General features: G+C 47.3%; 1 protein-coding gene across 1 annotated transcript in view; it reads left to right on the top strand.

Moving 5' to 3' along the window:
* The first annotated feature begins 14,801 nt into the window (after nucleotides 1-14,801).
* ANKDD1A (ankyrin repeat and death domain containing 1A) overlaps nucleotides 14,802-26,375 on the top strand; it is a 139,877-nt gene continuing 128,303 nt past the window's right edge. The window contains exon 1 of the mRNA XM_082256153.1: nucleotides 14,802-14,923. Coding sequence (XP_082112279.1) covers nucleotides 14,890-14,923 — 34 coding nt within the window. The 5' untranslated portion in view covers nucleotides 14,802-14,889. The remainder of the gene's footprint in view (nucleotides 14,924-26,375) is intronic.

The raw sequence follows: 26,375 nt of genomic DNA, 5'->3' as shown, positions 1-26,375 counted from the left end.
CGGGGGGGGGGGGGGGGAATTACTAGAACCGATCCCCTGTATGGCTCTCTCTGCAGAAGCTGAAAACCAGTAGGAGGGAGAGGAGGAGAAGCCAGCGTTTAGCTTCTGCAGAGAGAGTCACACAGGGATCAGTTTCAGTAATTTATCCCCCCCCCCCCCACTGCGCCGATCACCCTCCCCTGCCCACGTTGAATTCATCTTGCTGGTAGGACAGAATTAATAGATGTCCCCCCCAATCTATTCAGAATCTTACAGTTTGGTGGTCAGTGGGAAGAATGCTCCTTACATTGGAGGTCAGTGGGAAGAATGCTCCTTACATTGGTGGTCAGTGGGAAGAATGTCCCTTATATTGGTGGTCCGGGGGAAGAATGCCCCTTAAATTGGTGGTCAGTGGGAAGAATGCTCCTTATATTGGTGGTTAGTGAGAAGAACGTCCCTTACATTGGTGGTCAGTGAGAAGAATGCCACTTACATTGGTGGTCAGTAGGAAGAATGACCCTTACATTGGTGGTCAGTAGGAAGAATGACCCTTACATTGGTGGTCAGTGGGAAGAATGTCCCTTACATTGGTGGTCAGTAGGAAGAATGACCCTTACATTGGTGGTTAGTGGGAAGAATGTCCCTTACATTGGTAGTCACTGAGAAATATGTCTCCTTACATTGGTTGTTTAGTGGGAAGAATGCTCCTTACATTGGAGGTCAGTGGGAAGAATGTTCCTTACATTGGAGGTCAGTGGGAAGAATGCCCCTTACATTGGTGGTCAGAGGGAAGAATGCTCCTTACATTGGAGGTCAGTGGGAAGAATGCCCCTTACATTGGTGGTCAGTGGGAAGAATGCCCCTTACATTGGTGATCAGTGGGAAGAATGCTCCTTACATTGGTGGTCAGTGGGAAGAATGTCCCTTACATTGGTGGTCAGTAGGAAGAATGCCCCTTACATTGGTAGTCAGTGGGAAGAATGTCCCTTACATTGGAGGTCAGAGGAAGAATGTTTCTTACATTGCAGGTCAGTAGGAAGAATGTCCCTTAGAAATGTAGGAATGGGAAAGGAAAGCCGCTCAGGTGAGGCCAAGTAGACCGGTGCTGGTCAGATCCGCCATCCAGAACTAGTGCAAACGAAGAAAGTTGGACCGCACTCGGAAAAATGTGAAATTAAAGATGTCTTTTATTCCTCATAAACGAATCCATGCAGACAGTGCATTAAGAGACATGCCAGGTTGACGCGTTTCACGATATAGATAATCGCTTACTCATAACCACAATCACATTTTTCCGAGTGCGGTCCTACTTTCTTCGTTTGCAAGAATGCCCCTTACATTGGTGGTCAGTGGGAAGAATGCTCCTTACATTGGGGGTCAGTGGGAAGAATGTTCCTTACATTGGTGGTCAGTGAGAAGAATGCTCCTTACATTGGAGGTCAGTGAGAAGAATGCTCCTTACATTGGAGGTCAGTGAGAAGAATGCTCCTTACATTGGAGGTCAGTGAGAAGAATGCTCCTTACATTGGGGGTCAGTGGGAAGAATGCCCCTTACATTGGAGGTCAGTGGGAAGAATGCCCCTTACATTGGGGGTCAGTGGGAAGAATGCCCCTTACATTGTAGGTCAGTGGGGTGAAGAATGCTCCTTACATTGGGGGTCAGTGGGAAGAATGCCCCTTACATTGTAGGTCAGTGGGGTGAAGAATGTTCCTTACATTGGTGGTCAGTGGGAAGAAGGAGGAGGACACACCCAAGGAGCTCTCTGTGAGAACCAGCCCTTTTCAAGCCTGGGCCTTGCTTGCTAGCTTGGCCCAGGAACAATGCCTGATCCTGGGGGAGGCCCTGGGAGGGATCCCCCTGATGACACGGGGCCTAGTGAGGAGGAGGTGGAGGACCTGTCTGTGGGTCCAGGCCCTGGTGAGAATGCGGATGTCTTCAGCCAGAAGATTATCAATCGTTTTAGGGCGATTGGGAGAGCGGAAGAAAAACTTAAAGTTTTGAAGGCTGAACACAAATCCTTCAAAACCAAGTATTTCCAGGCCTGGAGTAAAAATCGCACAGCCATGAAGCCTGAGTTACAGGAATTGGAAGAAAGGGTAAAGGAACAAACTTTATTATTGGAAAGGCTGAAAGACAGAAGTGGAGCATTTAAAGAAAAATTTGACAATGAGAGGCGATTTACCAGCCAAGCATCAGCAAGTTCTGTGGATCAGCAGCCTCAGTTAATGGATGACCAGGCTCCATCTGCCTCTGCACCTCTCCCCCCATGCCAGAACTGGGAATCACCAGCGGCAACCAGCCAGGGGGTTGAGAGTGGACATGGATCCCTGACATTCATCCAGCAGATGGAGTCACCCCTGAAAGCAGACAGGTTTGTATTTTCTGATGATCCATCAGAAATCCCTGAGGATGGGCAGAGGAGATACAGGCCAGCAAAGCCAGTAATGGTGGAGAAATCCCAGTACACCATGCTGCCATCCAACATGTCTGCCCCATCTGCTGTAGTGGATGGTGTCCCAGGTGAGAAAGAGCTCTGCATACAGCTACCTATTGGAGTTACCGCTGTGGAGAAACCGAGTGCAGACATGCAAGCCCCGGACCATCAGACGAATGTGGATGGACCTGCATTAAACACCCCAGGCATGGATTTTGCTGGTCTGGCTGAGACCAGTAGTCCCACGGCAAGCAAAATGGCTGCCAGCTCCAAAGAGCCTGCTTCATGTTCACCTGAGCCTCCCAGTCTTCCAGTGCTGATTGCTGATGGGGGAGGGGATCAACATAGTTCTGGAAGTGGAATGGAAGTAGCAATGGAAATATCCTGCAATGCTTTACCTGCTGCTGTGTTAAAACAGAATGCTATTTCCACAGCTGAAAACCCTGTCCTAGTGGAAGAGAAGATGACAGCTGGAGTTCTTACCAGTGCAGCACCAACTATGGATTCTGCTGTGAAGACAACAGCAATAATAAATATCCCAGCAAGTATAAAAAATGACATTAATGTTAAAGCAATGAATGTGGTGGGTGGTGGTGAAGGGGTTAGTAATGCTGGGAAAAATAAAAATGACATTTCTCCTCCTGCTCAGCAGAGGAAAGATTCGATTGCACAGATCAATCCCGAATCTGTGCAATCGTTATCTGCTAAGTGTGTGTCAGATAATTTAAAAAAAACTGATGGATTTTCTGCTGGGAGGAATGTTGGAAGCTATGCTTCAGCTTTGGGGAGTCACACCAGGGTGGGTGGTGGGAATTCTGTTATTAGTCAAAATTCAGGGAGGTTTGGTGGGTATAGGAGGAGGAATGTGGTACAGTTGAGATGGGTGGGGGATGGAACTCCGCCAGTAAGGGGGAGGGTGGCTGAGTTGATTTTGGAAATGGGGTTTAAAGCTTGTGATATTTTTGCTTTAATTTGCCCGGTGGGGAGTTATGAATTTGATTTGTCGTTTGTAAAACCTGAAAGTTTGGATCTCTTCTGGGAGAGATTTAGGAGGTGCAAGGGCCTTCAGCAGTGGAGTGGTTTGGTGCCAAAAGTGATTTCAAGGCAGCCTCTGATAAAATCAGTGACCATTTTGGTGCGTAACGAATCCATACCAGAGGCTGATTTATTAGTATGGCTACGCCGATATGGCGAGGTCCTCACTCCACTGCGGAAGGTCCTTGATGAGCATGGGATATGGACAGGGGCCTGGACAGTGTCACTAAAATTGGGGGTGCTGGGCGATGTAGTTCAGCACCTTCCCTGCTCAGCCTTTCTGGGTAGGGATAGGCTGACCATTTTCTACCAAGGTCAGCCTAAGGTGTGCAATAAATGTGGTGATAAAGGCCACTTTGCATCGTCCTGCACCCACAAGAAGTGCTCACTGTGCCAGGATTTAGGCCATTTGGCCAGAGAATGCACCCAGATTCGGTGCAATTTGTGCCAGCAGCTGGGTCATCCATATAGCCAGTGCCCAGAGGCACTGCATAACTTGCCAGGATTGGAGACTGAGCTGCAGAGGCTTGATAAAGAAGATGAAGCAGCTGAAGTTAGAGAGGAAATTGTTGTTGCCCCTCCTGTGTCTGTTGTGTCAGATTCTGTTTCCCCTAGTGAGGTGGTCCCTGAGTCTGTGTCTGTTGTGTCAGATTCTGTTTCCCCTAGTGATGTGGTCCCTGAGTCTGTCCCTCCTGTTGTTCCTACATCTACTGTGCGTAGATCCTCCAGACTAGCGGAAGCTGCTGGGGGGGCGGGTATAGTGGATCTTCCCCCTCGGCCTACTCCACCTCCAGTCCCTGTCTCTCGACACCGCAAACGCGGCCAAGAGGGTGCAGGGGTGCTGGATGGTGGTGGGGTCGATGGGGTTGAGGGAGGGGTGTCCATGTCCCATGTCTCACCCTCTGTTGTGGAGGATTCGGATGAGGAGGGGTGGGAGAGGACAAGGAGGAAGAAAAAGAAAAAGAGGAAAACCAGTAAAGCGGTCGTTTCCTCCTTACAGTTAGAGCCAGGAGGGGTTCCTCTTGGCAACACATTTTCGGTTTTATCAGGGGAGGAGTTAGTATCCGATTTATCCACTTCTTTATCATCTATGGATGAGGGGGAGTCACATAGTGTAAAGAGAGCTGTTTCGGGTGATGAGAGTGTGGTGGAGGTTAAGAAACGACTACCCCAATCATCCTGATGGCAGTGCCCGCTCTGATAAAGGTGGCGACCATTAATGTCGCCAGCGTGAAATCTGCAAGAGCTCGTGATATTGCCTTATTTTTGCTCAGTGAGTTTGATGCTGAGATTTTATTTTTGCAAGAGACCTGGCTCAATACTTTGGCCGATGTCCATCTAGCAAAAAGGGAGTGGAGATGTGGTCCCTCCTTTTGGTCTCTTGCGGCTGAGCCTTGCAGCGGAGTTGCGGTTCTTTTTAAAACCGATATGGTAACGTGCCGGCGGATAATTGAGGTAGAAATGGGGAGATGCATGGTCTTAGACGTCTCTGTTAGGGGGCAGGACCTGCGCCTCATCAATATCTATGGACCGCAGTCAAAATGGGACAGGAAATGCCTCTTCACAAAGATCAAGCCCTTCCTTTTTACATCCCAGCAGGTTGTCTTTGGAGGTGACTTTAACACCATAATTAGGCCTGAAGACAGGAGGGTCTCCATAGACAGGCTGGGTTATGATAGCGTTTTTCTTAGAGATATGGTTAGACAAGCAGGCCTGGTAGATGTGCACATTAAGCACTGCCCTGGCAGCACGGGATTCACGTTTCAGAGAGGGAATAGTCAGAGTAGGATAGACAGGTTTTTTTTAAAGGAGAACTCTGCTTTCTCGGCTCCTGAGTTGAGGGCGGTGGAGTTCTCTGACCACTGTATGCTGTCTGTGGCTCTGAATGCCTCGGACACTCCACCCAGGGGAAGGGGTACCTGGAAACTGAATTCGGCTCTCCTGGAAGATGTAGAGGTAAGACAATCCTTTGAGGATTTTTTTCAGGCACAGGTTTCTATTCTGGACTTTTGCAGCAGTAAGTCAGAGTGGTGGGAGCTTGTGAAACAAAGGGCGATTGGACTTTTCAAGGCCATAAGTAAGAAGAAGCAGCTTGGTATGTATATTGCCTACCAGCATTTGCGGAGGAAGCTTGATCGTCTTGTCTCGTATGGAGGAGATCCAGGGGAGATCTCGGAGGTAAAGCTTCTTCTTAGGAAGTGTCAATACGACCGGCATGCCTCCTTGGTTCTGGAGAGAGATTATGGGAAATATCACTCGCCTGATCCTTACCAGAACTGTAAGCAAGGCATAGCAGTTAAGACGGTCATAGGTCTGAGGGATAGTACGGGTTCCCTGGTGAAGTCCAGATCAGGGATCCTGGAGATCTTCAGGTCATATTACGCAGACCTTCTGGGAAGAAAGGACCTTAGTCGGGACAGGATGGAAAGCTTTCTGGATTCTACTCCAGGATTGGGAAATGATACATTGCCTTTGATGGATTTGACAGAACCAATTTCAGCGGATGAGGTAGTTCGTGCTATAGAGAAGCTGGCTACCAAAAAGTCGCCTGGGCCAGATGGGTTGACAGCTGAATTTTACAAGTGTTTTAAGTCCATTCTGGCTCCCTTTTTAGCGGAGGTTTATAACAGCTGTTTAGAAGAGGGTTCTCTCCCTCCCTCCATGAGGCAATCCGCTGTGATTCTTCTGTCAAAAGGTAAAGACCCCTCAATAATTGAGAACTGGCGCCCCATCAGTCTTCTCAATGTTGATAGAAAGATCTTGGCGAAGATTCTTTTTTGGCGCTTGTCGTCAGTAGCAGGCGATTTGTTGTCCAATCATCAGCACTGCTCGGTCCAGGGCAGAAGTACCTTTTCAGCAATTTTAGCTGTCCGGGAGGCTTTGGAGCGATGCAGGGCTGCTGGATGGAGAAAGTACTTGCTGGCATTGGATCAGGCGAAGGCTTTTGATCGAGTCAATCATGAGTACCTGTATTTGCTACTTGGTAGATACGGCCTGCAGGGGAGGTTTATTGATTGGCTGAAAACATTATATAAAGGGGCTGAGAGCTTCCCACTTGTTAATGGTTGGGTTGGACGGCCTTTTGAGGTTGGCTCTGGTGTGCGCCAGGGGTGTCCTTTGAGCCCCCTGCTATATGTATTCGCAATCGACCCCTTCATAAGAAGGTTAGAGAGTGGATCGTTGTGTGGGGTGCCTTTGGGCATTGCTGGTGTGCCGCCTTTGAAGGTCGTGGCCTATGCCGATGATGTGTCTGTTATTATCTCTGGGATGGAGGAGGCGCAGGAGGTGGTCTCTGTGATAAAGCAGTACACTGAGGCTTCTGGCTCTAAAATCAATCATGAAAAGAGTGAAGTTTTCTGGATGGGTGAGGAGGGTGAAAGCTTCGAACTTCCGGATGCCTTCCCAGAGCCCCAGCAGGAAATTAAAGTGTTGGGCATCAAATTTGGTCCTGGTGACTATGGTCATCGAAATTGGGAAAGCAGGTTGTTGAATGCCAATGCCAAGGTGGCAAGCTGGAAGAAATGGAAACTTTCCTTGAGGGAAAGGGTTGACTTGATTAAAACTTACCTGATCCCAATCTTTTTATATGTCAGCTTTGTGTGTATCTTGCCGGAATCTCTCTATGCAAGGGTGTACAGCTGCTTTTTCCAACTGTTATGGGGAAATAGGCTGAACCTGATCAAACGCAATGTAACTTACCTGTCCAGGCGGGAGGGTGGTCTAGGAATGGTCAACCCTATAGTTTTCTTTTCTCTGCTTTTTTTAAAGTATAATCTTGGTAATATGTTAGCAGAGACCCCGCCGGGATGGGTGGGTATTTTTCAATCTTGGTTTAGGCCTTTTCTGCGATGCTGGGAAGATGGCGGGCCAGTGAAAAGTCTGAGAGTCCGACATGGCAAGCTTCCGGCTTATGTTGCCCCGTGTCTGAAAATACTTAGGCAGTGGCAGGTGACAGTGGGGGATATCAAGTCCCTCCCCAGAAAGCTTCTGGAGAAGAGGATTTTGGGCTCTGCTTTCAGTGTGTCGCTGACTTTAAGGGATTGCCCAGGCCCCATAATGAGGGAGGGGTTGCGTTTAATTAACTTAGGAAGAATCCCTTTGAAGTTTAGGGATCAAGCCTGGCTCGCTTTCCATGGAAGGCTCTATGTGAGAGGGAACCTGAAGCATCGCCCTGTGGATGATCGGGATTGTCCTAGAGCGGAGTGTGTTGGTAAAGTGGAGTCTATGGACCACTTTTTGCTCCAGTGTCCCTTTAACATAGAGGTGTATAAAAGGGTGGGGAGGGCTCTAGGCATCCCCTTTCTCTATCGCATGAGTTATGCGGAGTGGGTGTACGGGGCATTCCCGACTCGCTGGGATTTTGATTTGAATACACTTTTTCTAGTTAGTATAGTTGTCCGTTACTTCACGTGGAATGCACGGTGCCAGATTACCCTGCGGAAGAAAGTCCTCCCTGTCGAGGTGGTGGTGTACGATATTCTTGGTGAGGTTGGGAAGATTCGGGGTCTTGAGAAGGGCAGGGAGCCTCGAGCGGTCTGGATAAGGGCGTGGAGGAATATCAGACCTGCTTTTGGTGAACTGTCCATCTCTGGGTGAAAAGCTTTTTTCCTATGCTATTTCTTTCACGCCCTTAGCTTTTGTTGGTTAATATCTTCATTTTTGAAGAAGGGCTGCATGCATAATGGGAGTGGTTTTGTTTCTTGACCTCGCAGGTTTGATGTCTGGTGTGGTGGTGTGAGTTTTATTAAGATTATTTTTCCCGGTAATGATGTTTCATGATGTGAGTTTTGTTTTTGCTGTAAAGGCAGTCTTTATTTGAGAGCAGAATTTGCTATGTATTTTTTTTCCCCTTTTCATGTAAATATGTATATATATATATTTATGTATATTGTTTTTATGCTTATTGATTGCAAGACTTTTAATAAACAAAATTGGGAAGAATGCTCCTTACATTGTAGGTCAGTGGGGTGAAGAATGCTCCTTACATTGGTGGCCAGTGAATGTTCCTTACATTGGTGGTCAGTAGGATGAATGCCCCTTACATTGGAGGTCAGTGGGAAGAATGCTCCTTACATTGGAGGTCAGTGGGAAGAATGCATCTGACACCCCAGACATGGATTTTGCTGGTCTGGCTGAGACCAGTAGTCCCTCTGAAAGCAAAATGGCTGCCAGCTCCAAGGAGTCTGTTTCACTTTCACCAGAGCTTCCCAGTGTTTCAGGGCTGATTGCTGGTGGGGGAGGGGATCAGCATGCTGCTGTTTTTGGAATGGAAGCAGCCATGGAAGTTACCTGCAGTGTTTTACCTGCTGCTGTGCTAAAACTGAATTCCATTTCCACAGCTGAAAACCCTGTCCCAGTGGAAGAGAAGATGACAGCTGAAACTCTTACCAGTGCAGCACCAACTATGGATTCTGCTGTGAAGACAACAAATATCCCAGCAAGTATTAAAAATGACAATAATCATAAAGCAATGAATGTGGTGGGTGGTGGTGAAGGGGATAATATTGCTGGGAAAAATAGAAATGACATTTCTCCCCCTGCTCAGCAGAGGAAAGATTTATCGATTGTACAGATCAATCCCGGATCTGTACAATCGTTATCTGTTATGTCTGTGTCGGATGTTTCAAAACAAACTGATGGATTTTCTGCTGGGAGGAATGTTGGAAGCTATGCTTCAGCTTTGGGGAGTCGCACCAGGGTGGGTGGTGGGGATTTGGTTAGTAATCGCAATTCAAGGAGGTTTGTTGGGGGGTTGGTTAGTGGGTATAGGAGGAGGAATGTGGTTCAGTTGCGGTGGGAGGGCGATGGAACGCCGCCAGTAAGGGGGAGAGTGGCCGAGTTGGTCTTGGAAATGGGGTTTAAAGCCTGTGACATTTTTGCTTTGATTTGCCCGGTGGGAAGTTATGAATTTGATTTGTCGTTTGTGAAACCTGAGAGTTTGGATCTCTTTTGGGAGAGATTTAGGAGGTGCAAGGGCCTTCAGCAGTGGAGTGGTTTGGTGCCAAAGGTGATTTCAAGACAGCCTCTGATAAAGTCGGTGACCATCTTGGTGCGTAACGAATCCATACCAGAGGCTGATTTATTAGTATGGCTACGCCGATATGGCGAGGTCCTCACTCCACTGCGGAAGGTCCTTGATGAGCATGGGATATGGACAGGGGCCTGGACAGTGTCACTAAAATTGGGGGTGCTGGGCGATGTAGTTCAGCACCTTCCCTGCTCAGCCTTTCTGGGTAGGGATAGGCTGACCATTTTCTACCAAGGTCAGCCTAAGGTATGTAATAAATGTGGTGATAAAGGCCACTTTGCATCGTCCTGCACCCACAAGAAGTGCTCACTGTGCCAGGATTTAGGCCATTTGGCCAGAGAATGCACCCAGATTCGGTGCAATTTGTGCCAGCAGCTGGGTCATCCATATAGCCAGTGCCCAGAGGCACTGCATAACTTGCCAGGATTGGAGACTGAGCTGCAGAGGCTTGATAAAGAAGATGAAGCAGCTGAAGTTAGAGAGGAAATTGTTGTTGCCCCTCCTGTGTCTGTTGTGTCAGATTCTGTTTCCCCTAGTGAGGTGGTCCCTGAGTCTGTCCTTCCTGTGTCTATTGTGTCAGATTTTGTTTCCCCTAGTGATGTGGTCCCTGAGTCTGTCCCTCCTGTTGTTCCTACATCTACTGTGCGTAGATCCTCCAGACTAGCGGAAGCTGCTGGGGGGGCGGGTATAGTGGATCTTCCCCCTCGGCCTACTCCACCTCCAGTCCCTGTCTCTCGACACCGCAAACGCGGCCAAGAGGGTGCAGGGGTGCTGGATGGTGGTGGGGTCGATGGGGTTGAGGGAGGGGTGTCCATGTCCCATGTCTCACCCTCTGTTGTGGAGGATTCGGATGAGGAGGGGTGGGAGAGGACAAGGAGGAAGAAAAAGAAAAAGAGGAAAACCAGTAAAGCGGTCGTTTCCTCCTTACAGTTAGAGCCAGGAGGGGTTCCTCTTGGCAACACATTTTCGGTTTTATCAGGGGAGGAGTTAGTATCCAATTTATCCACTTCTTTATCATCTATGGATGAGGGGGAGTCACATAGTGTAAAGAGAGCTGTTTCGGGTGATGAGAGTGTGGTGGAGGTTAAGAAACGACTACCCCAATCATCCTGATGGCAGTGCCCGCTCTGATAAAGGTGGCGACCATTAATGTCGCCAGCGTGAAATCTGCAAGAGCTCGTGATATTGCCTTATTTTTGCTCAGTGAGTTTGATGCTGAGATTTTATTTTTGCAAGAGACCTGGCTCAATACTTTGGCCGATGTCCATCTAGCAAAAAGGGAGTGGAGATGTGGTCCCTCCTTTTGGTCTCTTGCGGCTGAGCCTTGCAGCGGAGTTGCGGTTCTTTTTAAAACCGATATGGTAACGTGCCGGCGGATAATTGAGGTAGAAATGGGGAGATGCATGGTCTTAGACGTCTCTGTTAGGGGGCAGGACCTGCGCCTCATCAATATCTATGGACCGCAGTCAAAATGGGACAGGAAATGCCTCTTCACAAAGATCAAGCCCTTCCTTTTTACATCCCAGCAGGTTGTCTTTGGAGGTGACTTTAACACCATAATTAGGCCTGAAGACAGGGGGGTCTCCATAGACAGGCTGGGTTATGATAGCGTTTTTCTTAGAGATATGGTTAGACAAGCAGGCCTGGTAGATGTGCACATTAAGCACTGCCCTGGCAGCACGGGATTCACGTTTCAGAGAGGGAATAGTCAGAGTAGGATAGACAGGTTTTTTTTAAAGGAGAACTCTGCTTTCTCGGCTCCTGAGTTGAGGGCGGTGGAGTTCTCTGACCACTGTATGCTGTCTGTGACTCTGAATGCCTCGGACACTCCTCCCAGGGGAAGGGGTACCTGGAAACTGAATTCGGCTCTCCTGGAAGATGTAGAGGTAAGACAATCCTTTGAGGATTTTTTTCAGGCACAGGTTTCTATTCTGGACTTTTGCAGCAGTAAGTCAGAGTGGTGGGAGCTTGTGAAACAAAGGGCGATTGGACTTTTCAAGGCCATAAGTAAGAAGAAGCAGCTTGGTATGTATATTGCCTACCAGCATTTGCGGAGGAAGCTTGATCGTCTTGTCTCGTATGGAGGAGATCCAGGGGAGATCTCGGAGGTAAAGCTTCTTCTTAGGAAGTGTCAATACGACCGGCATGCCTCCTTGGTTCTGGAGAGAGATTATGGGAAATATCACTCGCCTGATCCTTACCAGAACTGTAAGCAAGGCATAGCAGTTAAGACGGTCATAGGTCTGAGGGATAGTACGGGTTCCCTGGTGAAGTCCAGATCAGGGATCCTGGAGATCTTCAGGTCATATTACGCAGACCTTCTGGGAAGAAAGGACCTTAGTCGGGACAGGATGGAAAGCTTTCTGGATTCTACTCCAGGATTGGGAAATGATACATTGCCTTTGATGGATTTGACAGAACCAATTTCAGCGGATGAGGTAGTTCGTGCTATAGAGAAGCTGGCTACCAAAAAGTCGCCTGGGCCAGATGGGTTGACAGCTGAATTTTACAAGTGTTTTAAGTCCATTCTGGCTCCCTTTTTAGCGGAGGTTTATAACAGCTGTTTAGAAGAGGGTTCTCTCCCTCCCTCCATGAGGCAATCCGCTGTGATTCTTCTGTCAAAAGGTAAAGACCCCTCAATAATTGAGAACTGGCGCCCCATCAGTCTTCTCAATGTTGATAGAAAGATCTTGGCGAAGATTCTTTTTTGGCGCTTGTCGTCAGTAGCAGGCGATTTGTTGTCCAATCATCAGCACTGCTCGGTCCAGGGCAGAAGTACCTTTTCAGCAATTTTAGCTGTCCGGGAGGCTTTGGAGCGATGCAGGGCTGCTGGATGGAGAAAGTACTTGCTGGCATTGGATCAGGCGAAGGCTTTTGATCGAGTCAATCATGAGTACCTGTATTTGCTACTTGGTAGATACGGCCTGCAGGGGAGGTTTATTGATTGGCTGAAAACATTATATAAAGGGGCTGAGAGCTTCCCACTTGTTAATGGTTGGGTTGGACGGCCTTTTGAGGTTGGCTCTGGTGTGCGCCAGGGGTGTCCTTTGAGCCCCCTGCTATATGTATTCGCAATCGACCCCTTCATAAGAAGGTTAGAGAGTGGATCGTTGTGTGGGGTGCCTTTGGGCATTGCTGGTGTGCCGCCTTTGAAGGTCGTGGCCTATGCCGATGATGTGTCTGTTATTATCTCTGGGATGGAGGAGGCGCAGGAGGTGGTCTCTGTGATAGAGCAGTACACTGAGGCTTCTGGCTCTAAAATCAATCATGAAAAGAGTGAAGTTTTCTGGATGGGTGAGGAGGGTGAAAGCTTCGAACTTCCGGATGCCTTCCCAGAGCCCCAGCAGGAAATTAAAGTGTTGGGCATCAAATTTGGTCCTGGTGACTATGGTCATCGAAATTGGGAAAGCAGGTTGTTGAATGCCAATGCCAAGGTGGCAAGCTGGAAGAAATGGAAACTTTCCTTGAGGGAAAGGGTTGACTTGATTAAAACTTACCTGATCCCAATCTTTTTATATGTCAGCTTTGTCTGTATCTTGCCGGAATCTCTCTATGCAAGGGTGTACAGCTGCTTTTTCCAACTGTTATGGGGAAATAGGCTGAACCTGATCAAACGCAATGTAACTTACCTGTCCAGGCGGGAGGGTGGTCTAGGAATGGTCAACCCTATAGTTTTCTTTTCTCTGCTTTTTTTAAAGTATAATCTTGGTAATATGTTAGCAGAGACCCCGCCGGGATGGGTGGGTATTTTTCAATCTTGGTTTAGGCCTTTTCTGCGATGCTGGGAAGATGGCGGGCCAGTGAAAAGTCTGAGAGTCCGACATGGCAAGCTTCCGGCTTATGTTGCCCCGTGTCTGAAAATACTTAGGCAGTGGCAGGTGACAGTGGGGGATATCAAGTCCCTCCCCAGAAAGCTTCTGGAGAAGAGGATTTTGGGCTCTGCTTTCAGTGTGTCGCTGACCTTAAGGGATTGCCCAGGCCCCGTAATGAGGGAGGGGTTGCGTTTAATTAACTTAGGAAGAATCCCTTTGAAGTTTAGGGATCAAGCCTGGCTCGCTTTCCACGGAAGGCTCTATGTGAGAGGGAACCTGAAGCATCGCCCTGTGGATGATCGGGATTGTCCTAGAGCGGAGTGTGTTGGTAAAGTGGAGTCTATGGACCACTTTTTGCTCCAGTGTCCCTTTAACATAGAGGTGTATAAAAGGGTGGGGAGGGCTCTAGGCATCCCCTTTCTCTATCGCATGAGTTATGCGGAGTGGGTGTACGGGGCATTCCCGACTCGCTGGGATTTTGATTTGGATACACTTTTTCTAGTTAGTATAGTTGTCCGTTACTTCACGTGGAATGCACGGTGCCAGATTACCCTGCGGAAGAAAGTCCTCCCTGTCGAGGTGGTGGTGTACGATATTCTGGGTGAGGTTGGGAAGATTCGGGGTCTTGAGAAGGGCAGGGAGCCTCGAGCGGTCTGGATAAGGGCGTGGAGGAATATCAGACCTGCTTTTGGTGAACTGTCCATCTCTGGGTGAAAAGCTTTTTTCCTATGCTATTTCTTTCACGCCCTTAGCTTTTGTTAGTTAATATCTTCATTTTTGAAGAAGGGCTGCATGCATAATGGGAGTGGTTTTGTTTCTTGACCTCGCAGGTTTGATGTCTGGTGTGGTGGTGTGAGTCTTATTAAGATTATTTTTCCCGGTAATGATGTGTTTCATGATGTGAGTTTTGTTTTTGCTGTAAAGGCAGTCTTTATTTGAGAGCAGAATTTGCTATGTATTTTTTTTCCCCCCTTTTCATGTAAATATGTATATATTTATTTATGTATATTGATTTTATGATTATTGATTGCAAGACTTTTAATAAACAAAAATTGGGAAGAATGCTCCTTACATTGTAGGTCAGTGGGGTGAAGAATGCTCCTTACATTGGTGGTCAGTAGGATGAATGCCCCTTACATTGGAGGTCAGTGGGAAGAATGCCCCTTACATTGGAGGTCAGTGGGAAGAATGCCCCTTACATTGGAGGTCAGTGGGGTGAAGAATGCTCCTTACATTGGTGGTCAGTGGGAAGAATGCTCCTTACATTGGTGGTCAGTGGGGTGAAGAATGATCCTTACATTGATTATAGTGTCATGTAGCAGTAAACTGTATTCATTTGTTACAATGTTTGGCTACTTTGTATATAAATAAAATATAACAATCCATGTGCATTGTTCTTATGTATAGATACAGATGGTAATGGTTGCACACCACCCTCCCCGACCCCCCCCCCCCCCCATACACACTACCCTCCACCCTCTGCTGCCTCTCCCGTGACGTCACAGGCTCCTGCGCACTGCCTCCGCTCACCCCCTGGAGGGAGCAGACTGGCCGGGGAAGGGCTGACACCGGGAGAGATGAGGCTGAGCTGAGCCGCAGGATGGAGAGCGCATTGCTGTGCGATGATGAGATCTGTAAGTCGGGCGATGCATGGCTGGGGGGGGGGTCAAGTTATTTGTTGCCTGTGATGGAAAAGATCTGAGTTTTCAATGGGGAGCAGCGTGCACCTGGGGGGCTTCCTAGAGCCTGGGTCGGGGACTGTGTGTGATCAGATCGGTGGTTGTCCCTGGGATCTGGTAATATGGGGGGGGGGGGGGGGGTTTGCATGCTGTCACTGTCATAGTGATCGTATAGAAACAATGACAGGAAGGGCTGAGCCCACCAGGGGACATGGGCAGCTCTATGCGCCCAGCACAGGAGGAAGGGGGCTTCCAGCACAGACCAGTCCATGGCCATCTGATCATATGTGATCACATCTGTCCCCATCCCTGGGGTCATCACTGGGGTCACATCAGCTTTATAGGTGACACCAAGCTGGCCATGCACAATTCGATTTTCAATCCTTTTCTCACTATCATTCAACTCATTTTAGTCAAAAGCCCTTCTGGTGGCCATTCGCGCTTTGGTAAATGATCAATAGGAATATCCGATCTACACCGATCAGCCATTACATTATGACCACTGACAGGTAAAGTGAATAACATTGATTATTGTTTTACAGTTGCACCTGAAAGTGGGTGGGATTTATTAGGCAGCAAGTGAACATGTGGTCCCTAAAGTTGATGTGTTGAAAACAGAATAAAATGGGGGAGCGTAAGGATTTGAGCGACTTTGACAAGGGCCAAACTGTAATTTCAAGATCGGGGGTCTCCAAACTTTCTAAACAAAGTGCCAGTCCTTCAGACTTTTTTTTTCTTGGGGACGGGGGAAGACTGGTGCCCCATCATTGTTGTCAGTGGGAGGAATAGTGCTCCATCATTGGTGTCCGTGGGAGGAATAGTGCCCCATCATTGGTGTCCGTGGGAGGAATAGTGCCCCATCATTGGTGTCAGTGGGAGGAATAGTGCCCCATCATTGGTAGGAATAGTGCCCCATCATTGGTGTCAGTGGGAGGAATAGTGCCCCATCATTGGTGTCAGTGGGAGGAATTGTGTCCCATCATTGGTGTCAGTGGGAGGAATAGTGCCCCATCATTGGTGTCAGTGGGAGTAATAGTACCCCATCATTGGTATCAGTGGGAGGAATAGTGCCCCATCATTGGTGTCAGTGGGAGGAATTGTGTCCCATCATTGGTGTCAGTGGGAGGAATAGTGCCCCATCGTTGGTGTCAGTGGGAGGAATAGTGCCCCATCGTTGGTGTCAGTGGGAGGAATAGTGTCCCCGTTATTGGTGTCAGTTGGAGGAATAGTGCCCCATCATTGGTATCAGTGGGAGGAATACTGCCCCAACATTGGTGTCAGTGGGAGGAATAGTGCCCCATCATTGGTATCAGTGGGAGGAATAGTGTCCCGTCATTGGTGTCAGTGGGAGGAATAGTGCCCCATCATTGGTGTCAGTGGGAGGAATACTGCCCCATCATTGGTGTCAGTGGGAGTAATAGTGCCCCATCATTGGTATCAGTGGGAGGAATAGTGTCCCGTCATTGGTGTCAGTGGGAGGAATAGTGCCCCATCATTGGTGTCTGTGGGAGTATTGTTCCCCATCATTGGTGTCAGTGGGAGGAATAGTTCCCCATCATTGGTGTCAGTGGGAGGAATAGTGCCCCATCATTGGTGTCAGTGGGAGGAATAGTTCCCCATCATTGGTGTCAGTTGGAGGAATAGTTCCCCATCATTGGTGTCAGTGGGAGGAATAGTTCCCCATCATTGGTGTCAGTGGGTGGAATAGTGCCCCATCATTGGTATCAGTGGGAGGAATAGTTCCCCATCATTAGTATCAGTGGGAGGAATAGTGCCCCATCATTTGTGTAAGTGAGAGGAATAGTGCCCCATCATTGATGTCAGTGGGGCATTGTTCCCCATCATTGATATCAGTTGGAGGAATAGTGCCCCATCATTGGTGTCAGTGGGAGGAATAGTGCCCCATTGTTGGTGTCAGTGGAAGGAATTGTGCCCCATTATTGGTGTCAGTGGGAAGAATAGTGCCCCAGTGGCAGGAATAGTATCCCAACATTGATGCCAGTGGAAGGAGTCCTGCCCGATTGTTGGTATTGTTCCTTCTTTTATATCAGTGAGGAATCGTGTCCCATCATTGGTATTAGTGTGAGGAATAGTGTTACATTGTTTGTATCAGTGGGAGGAACAATCCCCCATCATTGGGTGTCATTGGGAAGAATTCTGCCCCCTGTTGGTGTCAGTGGGAGGAATAGTGCCCCATTAATGGTGTCAGTGAGGGGAATAGTGCCCCATCATTGTTGTCAGTGGGAGGAATAGAGGCCCATCATTGGTGTCAGTGGGAGGAATACTGCCCCATCATTCACACAGTGGCAGGAATAGTGTCCCATCATTGATGTCAGTGGAAGGAGTCCTGCCTGATTGTTGGTATCAGTGGGAGGAATGGTGCCCAATTGTTGGTGTCAGTGTAAGGAATATTGTTCCTTTTTTTATATCAGTGAGGAATAGTGTCCCATCATTGCTATTAGCGTGAGGAATACTGTTCCATTGTTTGTATCAGTGGGAGGAACAATGCCCCATCATTGGGTGTCTTTGGGAAGAATTCTACCCCCTGTTGGTGTAAGTGGAAGGCATGGTGCCTCATCATTGGTGTCAGTAGGAGGGATAGTGACCCAAGTGGCAGATAGATGCAAGCAAAGGACCACAATTTGGAGACCAGTGGTCTCGATGAGTGGTTTAGGGCAACTTCGTCTCTTGTGGAATGTTCCTGGTCTGTAGTCGTCACAACCGACCATAAGTGGCCCAAGGAACTAAAACCAGTGAACCAGCAACAAGGTCATTCATGGGCTGCCAAGGCTCTCTGATGGTGGTGGGGAGGGAAGGCTGGCCTGTGAAGTCCAATCCAATAGAAGAGCTACAATGCTTTGCTTCATGGCCATGGCAGTTTTAACTAGGGTGCAGATTTTTAAATGGCGGCACCACCTGTCAGACTTGCCCATTAAGATCAATGGGACCACTCTGCAACTGCGAGCCAATCACTTGCATTGTAAAACTGCCATTTGGCAATTTAAAAAAGTGACAAAAAAAAAAAAAAACAACAGTTGCTAGACCTGTTTTCTACAGCTTTGGGTAGCACAGTGGCAAAGTGGTTAGCACTTCTCCCTGGCAACACTAGGGGCATACGTTTGAATCCCAACCATGGCACAACCTGCCTAGAGTTTGCATGTTCTCTCTGTGTGGGTTTCCTCCAGGTACTTTGGGTTTCTCCCACATATGCTGATAGGCTAATTGGCTTCTGTCTAAATTGGCTCTAGTATGTATAAATGTGAGTTAGGGAGCTTAGATTGTAAGCTCCTTGGCAGGGACTGTTGTGAGTGTACAATATATATTGGAAGCACTGCGTAAATTGTTGGCGCTATAGAAGTACATGAAATAAATACATTTCGGTTGAATTCGGGATTCGGCTGGCCATATGTCCTCTCATTGGGGTGTCTTTATTTGGTAACATTTAGAGAAGGACTGGTCTAGCGTTCAGTTACCCATTTCAACCAATGCCAGATCAGCATTCATGAACCCACCTGAACTGCTCAGTGTGATTGGTTGGTATGTATATGGGCAACACAGTGGCTTAGTGGTAATTAGGGATGAACTGAGGAGTTTTCGGACACAAGTCCAAACCTGCCTGAACTATTCTGCCGGGAAGCTGTAAAAGCAGACAGCCAATTATAGGCAGCGGAGGCAGCACTGGGACAGGTTCGTGCTAATGCATGCTGTAGAATTCGTTTACTGCCCTGTGTCTATTCTCTGTCCCTTTGCTTTGTTGTGCCCAGGGCAGCTGTCCCTCCTGCCCACCCCTTGTCCCAGCCCAAATTGGAGGCATTTTCCATCCCACAGCTGCACACTTGCAAGGAGTGCGTATACTTGCATCTGTAAGGCGGGGAATGCCTACGCCGCCTATGATTGGCTGTTGGCGGACAGCTTCTTGGCAGGATAATTTAGACAAGTTCGGACTCATGACTCAAGGTCATCACTGGTGGTGAACAATTCTGTCTTGGAACACTGGGATCTTTGGTTTAAATTTTAACTACGACACTATCTGCATGTAGTTTCCATGTTCTCCCTGTGTTTGCTTGGGTGCCATGTCTGCACATGCACGAGACATCAGGCCAAGATGGCAGCATAGGAAAACAGAGACCTAGAAGCACGGCCGGGACAAGGGGTGGGCAGGAGGGGCAGCTGCACATGCGCGATACATCAGGCCAAGATGGCAGTATAGGAAAACAGAGACCTAGAAGCAGGGCCGGGACAAGGGGTGGGCAGGAAGGGCAGCAGCACATGTCTGCACATGAGCGAAACATCAGGCCAAGGTGGCAGCATAGGAAAACAGAGACGTAGAAGCAGAGCCGGGACAAGGGGCTGGGAGGGAGGGTCGGCTGCCCTGCGCGCAGTGGAGATTTGGGGGATTTTGCTAGAAGGGGTAATTTGGAGAGGGGGATTTGTACTAGGAAGGTGGATTGGGGGATTTGTGTTTGGAGGAGAACATTGGGGGGAGGGGGGGGGGGCAGATTTGTGCTAGTAGGGATAATTGGAGGATTTGTGTTAGGAATAGTGTTAGGAATAGAGAAAATTGGGGGGGGGGGGATTCATTTTAGGAGAGGGGATTTGGGATTTGCTGACACATAAAGCTCATACCTTTGGGGGGGGGGCGCCGTTTGGCATCTTCGCTCTGGGCACTAGAAAGCCTTGTCCCGGCTCTGCGTAGAACATTGGGCTTCAAGTAAATATAAAAAAAAAAATCCAGAATAGCACTGAGGTACTTCGGCTTCGTTATCTAACGCCCAGTGTAAAGATGCCAAATGCCCCCCCCCCCCCCAAAAAAAAAAAAAAAAAGATTATGAGAGCATTAAGTGTCAGCAAACAATTGAGTACTAATCTCCACACTTAACTCCTAAGCATAAATTCCCTTTGCAAGCCAAAATTCTCCCCAAACAAAATCTCCCCCTCCCATCTCAAATCCTCTCCCTCCTCAAATCACCGTCTCCTAGCACAAATCCTCTAACCCTCAAAATTCACCTCTGAGCATAAATCCTCTCTCTCCCACTTCAAATACCCCTCTCCCAGCACAAATTCCCAAAATTTCCCCTCCTAGCACAAATTCCCCCCCCCCCCCAATCATCCCTACCAGTACAAATCCCACCACCCAATCTCCCGTCCTAACAGAAATCCACTCTCCACAACCCCCAAAATCCCCACTGCGCCCAGGGCAGCCAGCCCTCCTGCCCACCCCTTGTCCCAGCTCTGCATACTAGTCCATGGAGTCCAGCATTGACTTCATTCCAGGCCAATGGTCTTCTATGTCTCTGCGTTCCTGTGCAGCCATTTTGGCCTGACGTTTCGTGCATGTTCAGACATGCTGCACAATTCTGCCATAGATGTTGTGACGTGTCTGCTCAGGTGTGAGATTGTGCTTTCTACATCATCGTTGGTCAGAGGTGAGGAAGTTTTAGGATGAGGCTGGGGGGGGGGGGGGGGGGGGACCCAGCCTTTTTTTTTTAATAGGTGTGAATTTCTGGGAAAGTTTTGAGGATCTGTACAAAGTGCAAGAACTTCCATCTGTTTACAGTAAATTGTCATATGATTGGTTGTTTGGGGTTGCTGTGATTTGCATATGGTGTTTTTTTTTCCTTTACCTCTCAGCGTGTGCTTTGTATGGGAATTTGTGCGATGTTTTCCTCTCCATAGTGATAATAGATGGCTTGTATATTCTGTAAAAGAACAATGGGTGATGTCACCAGTTAGAAACTTCACACCCGGTTGAGCTCATTTCTTGTGAATTCCAGTATAATTCCCGCAGCCGGAAATCCTACATGCAATGTGCAGACTCCCATAGACATGAATGGCTGTGTGCTGCTCTACTCCGGTATATGCCGGTCACAGGTTGAACTGGATGGACTATTGTCTTTATTCAACTTCAACTACTATGTATGTAACTATGTATATCATACATGAATATAGCGCACAGGCATATGCAAAAAAAAAATAGAACATATTCCATGAGTATATTTCAGTATAAACCTCTAGATCAGTGGTCCAGATGCATCTCTTGCTTGTTTTATCCGGCCCCCCATCACCACCACCACGGACACCAATGAAGGGGCACAATTCCTCCCAATGACACCAATGATGGGGCACTATTCCTCCCACTGATACCAATGATGGGGTACTATTCCTCCCACTGATACCAATGATGGGGCACTATTCCTCTCACTGACACCAATGATGGGGCACTATTCCTCCCACTGACACCAATAATGGGGCACTATTCCTCCCACTGACACCAATGATGGGGCACTATTCCTCCCACTGACACCAATGATGGGGCACTATTCCTCCCAATGACACCAATGATGGGGCACTATTCCTCCCAATGACACCAATGATGGGGCACTGTTCCTCCTACTGACACCAATGATGGGGCACTATTCCTCTCACTGACACCAATGATGGGGCACTATTCCTCCCACTGACACCAATGATGGGGCACTATTCCTCCCACTGATACCAATGATGGGGCACTGTTCCTCCTACTGACACCAATGATGGGGCACTATTCCTCCCACTGACACCAATGATGGGGCACTATTCCTCCCACTGACACCAATGATGGGGCACTATTCCTCCCACTGACACCAATGATGGGGCACTATTCCTCCCACTGATACCAATGATGGGGCACTATTCCTCCCACTGATACCAATGATGGGGCACTGTTCCTCCTACTGACACCAATGATGGGGCACAATTCCAGTGACACTAATGATTGAGCACAATTCCTCCCATTGTCGCCAACAATTGGGCCAAATGGCAGCAATGGTGGGGCACAATATCTCCCAATGACACCAATGATGGGGTACAATTCCTCCCAATGTCACCAACAATTGGACCAAATGACACCAATAATGGGGCAGTTCCTCCCAATTACACCAACAATTGGGCCAAAGGACAGCAATGATGAGGCACAATTTCTCCCAATGACACCAATGATGGGGCACAATTCCAGTGACACTAATGATGGAGCACAATTCCTCCCAATCTCACCAATAATTGGGCCAAATGACACGAATGATGGGGCACAATTTCTCCCAATGACACCAGTGATAGGGCACAATTTCTCCTAATGGCACCAATGATCAGGTACAATTCCTCCCACTGACACCAATGATGGGGCATAATTCCAGTGACCCTAATGATTGAGCATAATTCCTCCCAATGTCAGCAACAATTGGACCCAATGACACCAATGATGGGGCACAGTTCCTCCCAATGACACCAACAATTGGGCCAAATGACAACAATGATGAGGCACAATTTCTCCCAATGACACCAATGATGGGGTACAGTTCCTCCCAATGACATCAATGACGGGGCACAGTTCCTCCCAATGACATCAATGACGGGGGACACTTCTCCAGTAACCTTAATGATTGAGCACAATTCCTCTTAATGTCACCAACAATTGGACCCAATGACACCAACGATGGGGCAAAATTCCTCCAAATGACACCAACAATTGGGCTAAATGACAGCATTGATGGGGCACAATTTCTCCCAATGACAGCAATGATGGGGGGCAATTCAATTGACACTAATGATTAAGCACAATTGGACCCAATGAGACCCACGATGGGGCACAATTCCTCCCAATGACACCAACAATTGGGCCAAATGACACCTACAATGGGGCACAATTTCTTCCAATGACACCAACGATAGGGCACAATTCCTCCCAATGACACCAATGATGGGGCACAATTACCGAGTTTGGGGTGGAGGAACTTGACCGACCTGCACAGAGTGCTGACCTCAACCCGATAGAACACCTTTGGGATGAATTAGAGCGGAGACTGCGAGCCAGGCCTTCTCATCCAACATCAGTGCCTGATCTCACAAATGCTTTTCTGGAAGAATGGTCAAACATTCCCATAGCCACACTCCTAAACCTTGTGGACAGCCTTCCCAGAAGAGTTTAAGCTGTTATAGCTGCAAAGGGTGGGCCAACTCAATATTGAACCCTACGGACTAAGACTGGGATGTCATTAAAGTTCATGTGTGTGTAAAGGCAGGCGTCCCAATACTTTTGGTAATATAGTGTATGTATTGGCTATAATGATTACAAAGCTACCCTTTAACACACAATGAATACGCTCATGCCTAACTAATTCAAAGCATTTGGCTATCATACAGACTGAATATTGATTATTGACCACATCTTCCATGTGAGTTTTAATACTTCAGTCAATGTGCGTCGGTTATCCTGACGTCAGTACTGTACAAAGGGAATAGGATTTTTGCCTTAACTGTGGTTTTCTGGATTTGAATAAATCATTGATGTCTCTGCATCATGATCTGCTATGAGTAGTGAATGCTAATGAGAACCTACATTTATCTATAGGAAAGGAAACTATAAAAACATATTACCTGGACCAGGCGCCATGTGATGGATTATATTAGGCTGTAATGTGATAGTAATACAGAAGTCATGTCATGTGAAAGTTTGTTGCTACCAAACTAGTTACTTGGCATTGAAAACGAATTAAAGTGATTGTAAAATATTTTTTTTTTTATTGTTTAACCACTTCTGGACCGGAAGGATTTACCCCTTTAATGACCAAGCCATTTTTTGTGATTTTGGCACTGCGTTACTTTAACCACTTAAGCCCCGGAAGATTTTACCCCCATTCCGACCAGGGGGTATTTTGCGATTCGGCACTGCGTGACTTTAACGGACAATTGCACGGTCGTGCGACGCTGTACCTAAACAAATTTGGCGTCCTTTTTTTCCCACAAACAGAGCTTTCTTTTGGTGGTATTTGATCACCTGTGCGATTTTTTTTTTGATCACGCGCTATAAACAAAATAGAGCGTCAATTTTGCAAAAATAACAATATTTTTCACATTTTTTTTATATGAAATTCCCCAAAAAAAAAAATGTAAAAATCAAAATTTTTTAACATTTTCAGCCAATTTGTTTTATGCTACATATGTTTGGTAAAAAAAATCGCAAAAAGCGTATTTTGATTGGTTTGTGCAAAAGTTATCGCGTTTACTAACAAAGGGAAAGATTTTTGTCATTTTTGTTGTTTTTTTTTTAACGCGTAATGGCGGCGATCTGCGATTTTTTTTTTGCGGTACTGCGACATTGTGGCGGACAGATCGGACCCTTGACTGACATTTTTGACACTTTTGGGGTTACCAGTGACATTTCTACAGTAATCAGTGCTATATATATGCACTGTTACTGTAAAAATACACTGGTAGTGAAGGGGTTAACTTTATTTGGGAGGGAGGGGCTGTGTGTGTCCCTAGGGGCGTGCTTTCTACTGTGATTGGCTGTGGCTTGAGCTGTAAGGACACTGATCAACGGATCTACATAGTAGATCCATGTGATCAGTGTCTTTACAGCGAGGAGAATGACAGGCAGCTTGTTTACACAAGCTGCCTGACTTTCTCCCTCTCCCCCGCCGATCGCAGAGTGGCCGGTGGACATCGGGTCCGCTGGTCACACGCGCGGGGGGGTCCGTGACCACGCGGGAGCGGGAGCGCGCCTCCGGCGGCGCGCGCTCGCTCCCTAGACCCTCACAAGCAAGCAACGTAGCCCTACGTTAGTTTGCCTGTGAGGGGCTGACCGCCGACGTAGATAGTCGTGCGGCGGTCGGCAAGTGGTTAACAGACATTTGCGTGCGACGCTGTACCCAAATAAAATTTATGTCCTTTTTTCCCACCACTAATAGAGCTTTCTTTTGGTGGTATTTGATCACCTGTGCGATTTTTTTATTTTTTGCGCTATAAACAAAAAAAAAAGCGACAATTCTAAAAATGGAGCCAAATACAGGTCCATTCTGGAAGAAAACCTGATGGAGTCTGCAAAAGACCTGAGACTGGGACGGAGATTTGTCTTCCAACAAGACAATGATCCAAAACATAAAGCAAAATCTACAATGGAATGGTTCACAAATAAACATATCCAGGTGTTAGAATGGCCAAGTCAAAGTCCAGACCTGAATCCAATCGAGAATCTGTGGAAAGAACTGAAAACTCACAAACGCTCTCCATCCAACCTCACTGAGCTCGAGCTGTTTTGCAAGGAGGAATGGGCAAAAATTTCAGTCTCTCGATGTGCAAAACTGATAGAGACATACCCCAAGCAACTTACAGCTGTAATCGCAGCAAAAGGTGGCGCTACAAAGTATTAACTTAAGGGGGCTGAATAATTTTGCACGCCAAATTTTTCAGTTTTTTATTTGTTGAAAAAGTTTGAAATATCCAATAAATTTTGTTCCACTTCATGATTGTGTCCCACTTGTTGATTCTTCAAAAAAAAATTACAGTTTTATATCTTTATGTTTGAAGCCTGATATGTGGCAAAAGGTCGCAAAGTTCAAGGGGGCCAAATACTTTAGCAAGGCACTGTATGTTGGGGTAGGGGCCTCAAAATATTTGGTGGGGGGTTATGTTCTTGTGTGTAACTTTTTTTTTTTTTTTTTTTTCCAAGTGTTTGTTAACCACTTCTGGACCGGAAGGTTTTCCCCCTAATGACCAAGTAATTTCTTTGCGATACGGCACTGCGTTACTTTAACTGACAATTATGCGGTCGTGCGATGTTGTACCCAAATAAAATTGACGTCCTTTTTTTCCCACAAATAGAGCTTTCTTTTGGTGGTATTTGATCACCTGTGCAATTTTTATTTTTTGCGCTATAAACAAAAAAAGAGCGACAATTCTGAAAAAAAAACAAAAATTTTCACTTTTTAGTATAACATTCCCAATAAAAAAAAGAAAAATCAAATTTTTTTTCATCATTTTAGGCCAATTTGTATTCTGCTACATATTTTTGGTAAAAAAAATCCCAATAAGTGTATTTTGATTGGTTTGTGCAAAAGTTATCGCGTCTACAAACTAGGGAAAAGATTTATGTCATTTTTACTAGTAATGGCGGCAATTTGTAGCGGCACTCCGACATTGCGGCAGACAGAGCGGACACCTAACTGACATTTTTGACACTTTTGGGGGGACCAGTGACATTTCTACAGTAATCAGTGCTAAAAATATGCAGTTACTGTAATAATGACACTGGCAGGAAAGGGGTTAACTCAGGGGCGATCAAAGGGTTAAGTGTATGCCTAGGGGGTGTTTTCTAAAAGTGTGGGGGATGGGCTTGTGGAATCAACACAGAGACCTGTGATCCTAAATAGGAGGAACACAGGAGCTCTGTGCTGATTCCTGAAAGAACAATGGTCTGTAGTGTTTACAACAGCAGACCGCCGTTTTCTCTCCATGGGGAGCGATCACAGTTGTCGCCAGCCCCGTGAGTCAGCTTCCCTGTTGGCTAATGGGGGCACGCGTCCACCCCCAGGATCGCTCCCGCAGATCGCCGCACAGGTACGGCGATTCGCGCAGCCGAGCCAGCCTGCAG

The sequence above is a fragment of the Pelophylax lessonae genome (assembly GCF_965119305.1).
Source record: "Pelophylax lessonae genome assembly, chromosome: 4".
NCBI classification, from domain to species: Eukaryota; Metazoa; Chordata; class Amphibia; order Anura; family Ranidae; genus Pelophylax; species Pelophylax lessonae.
The sequence above is the reverse complement of the archived record's forward strand: the minus strand, read 5'-3'. Positions and strand labels throughout refer to the sequence as shown.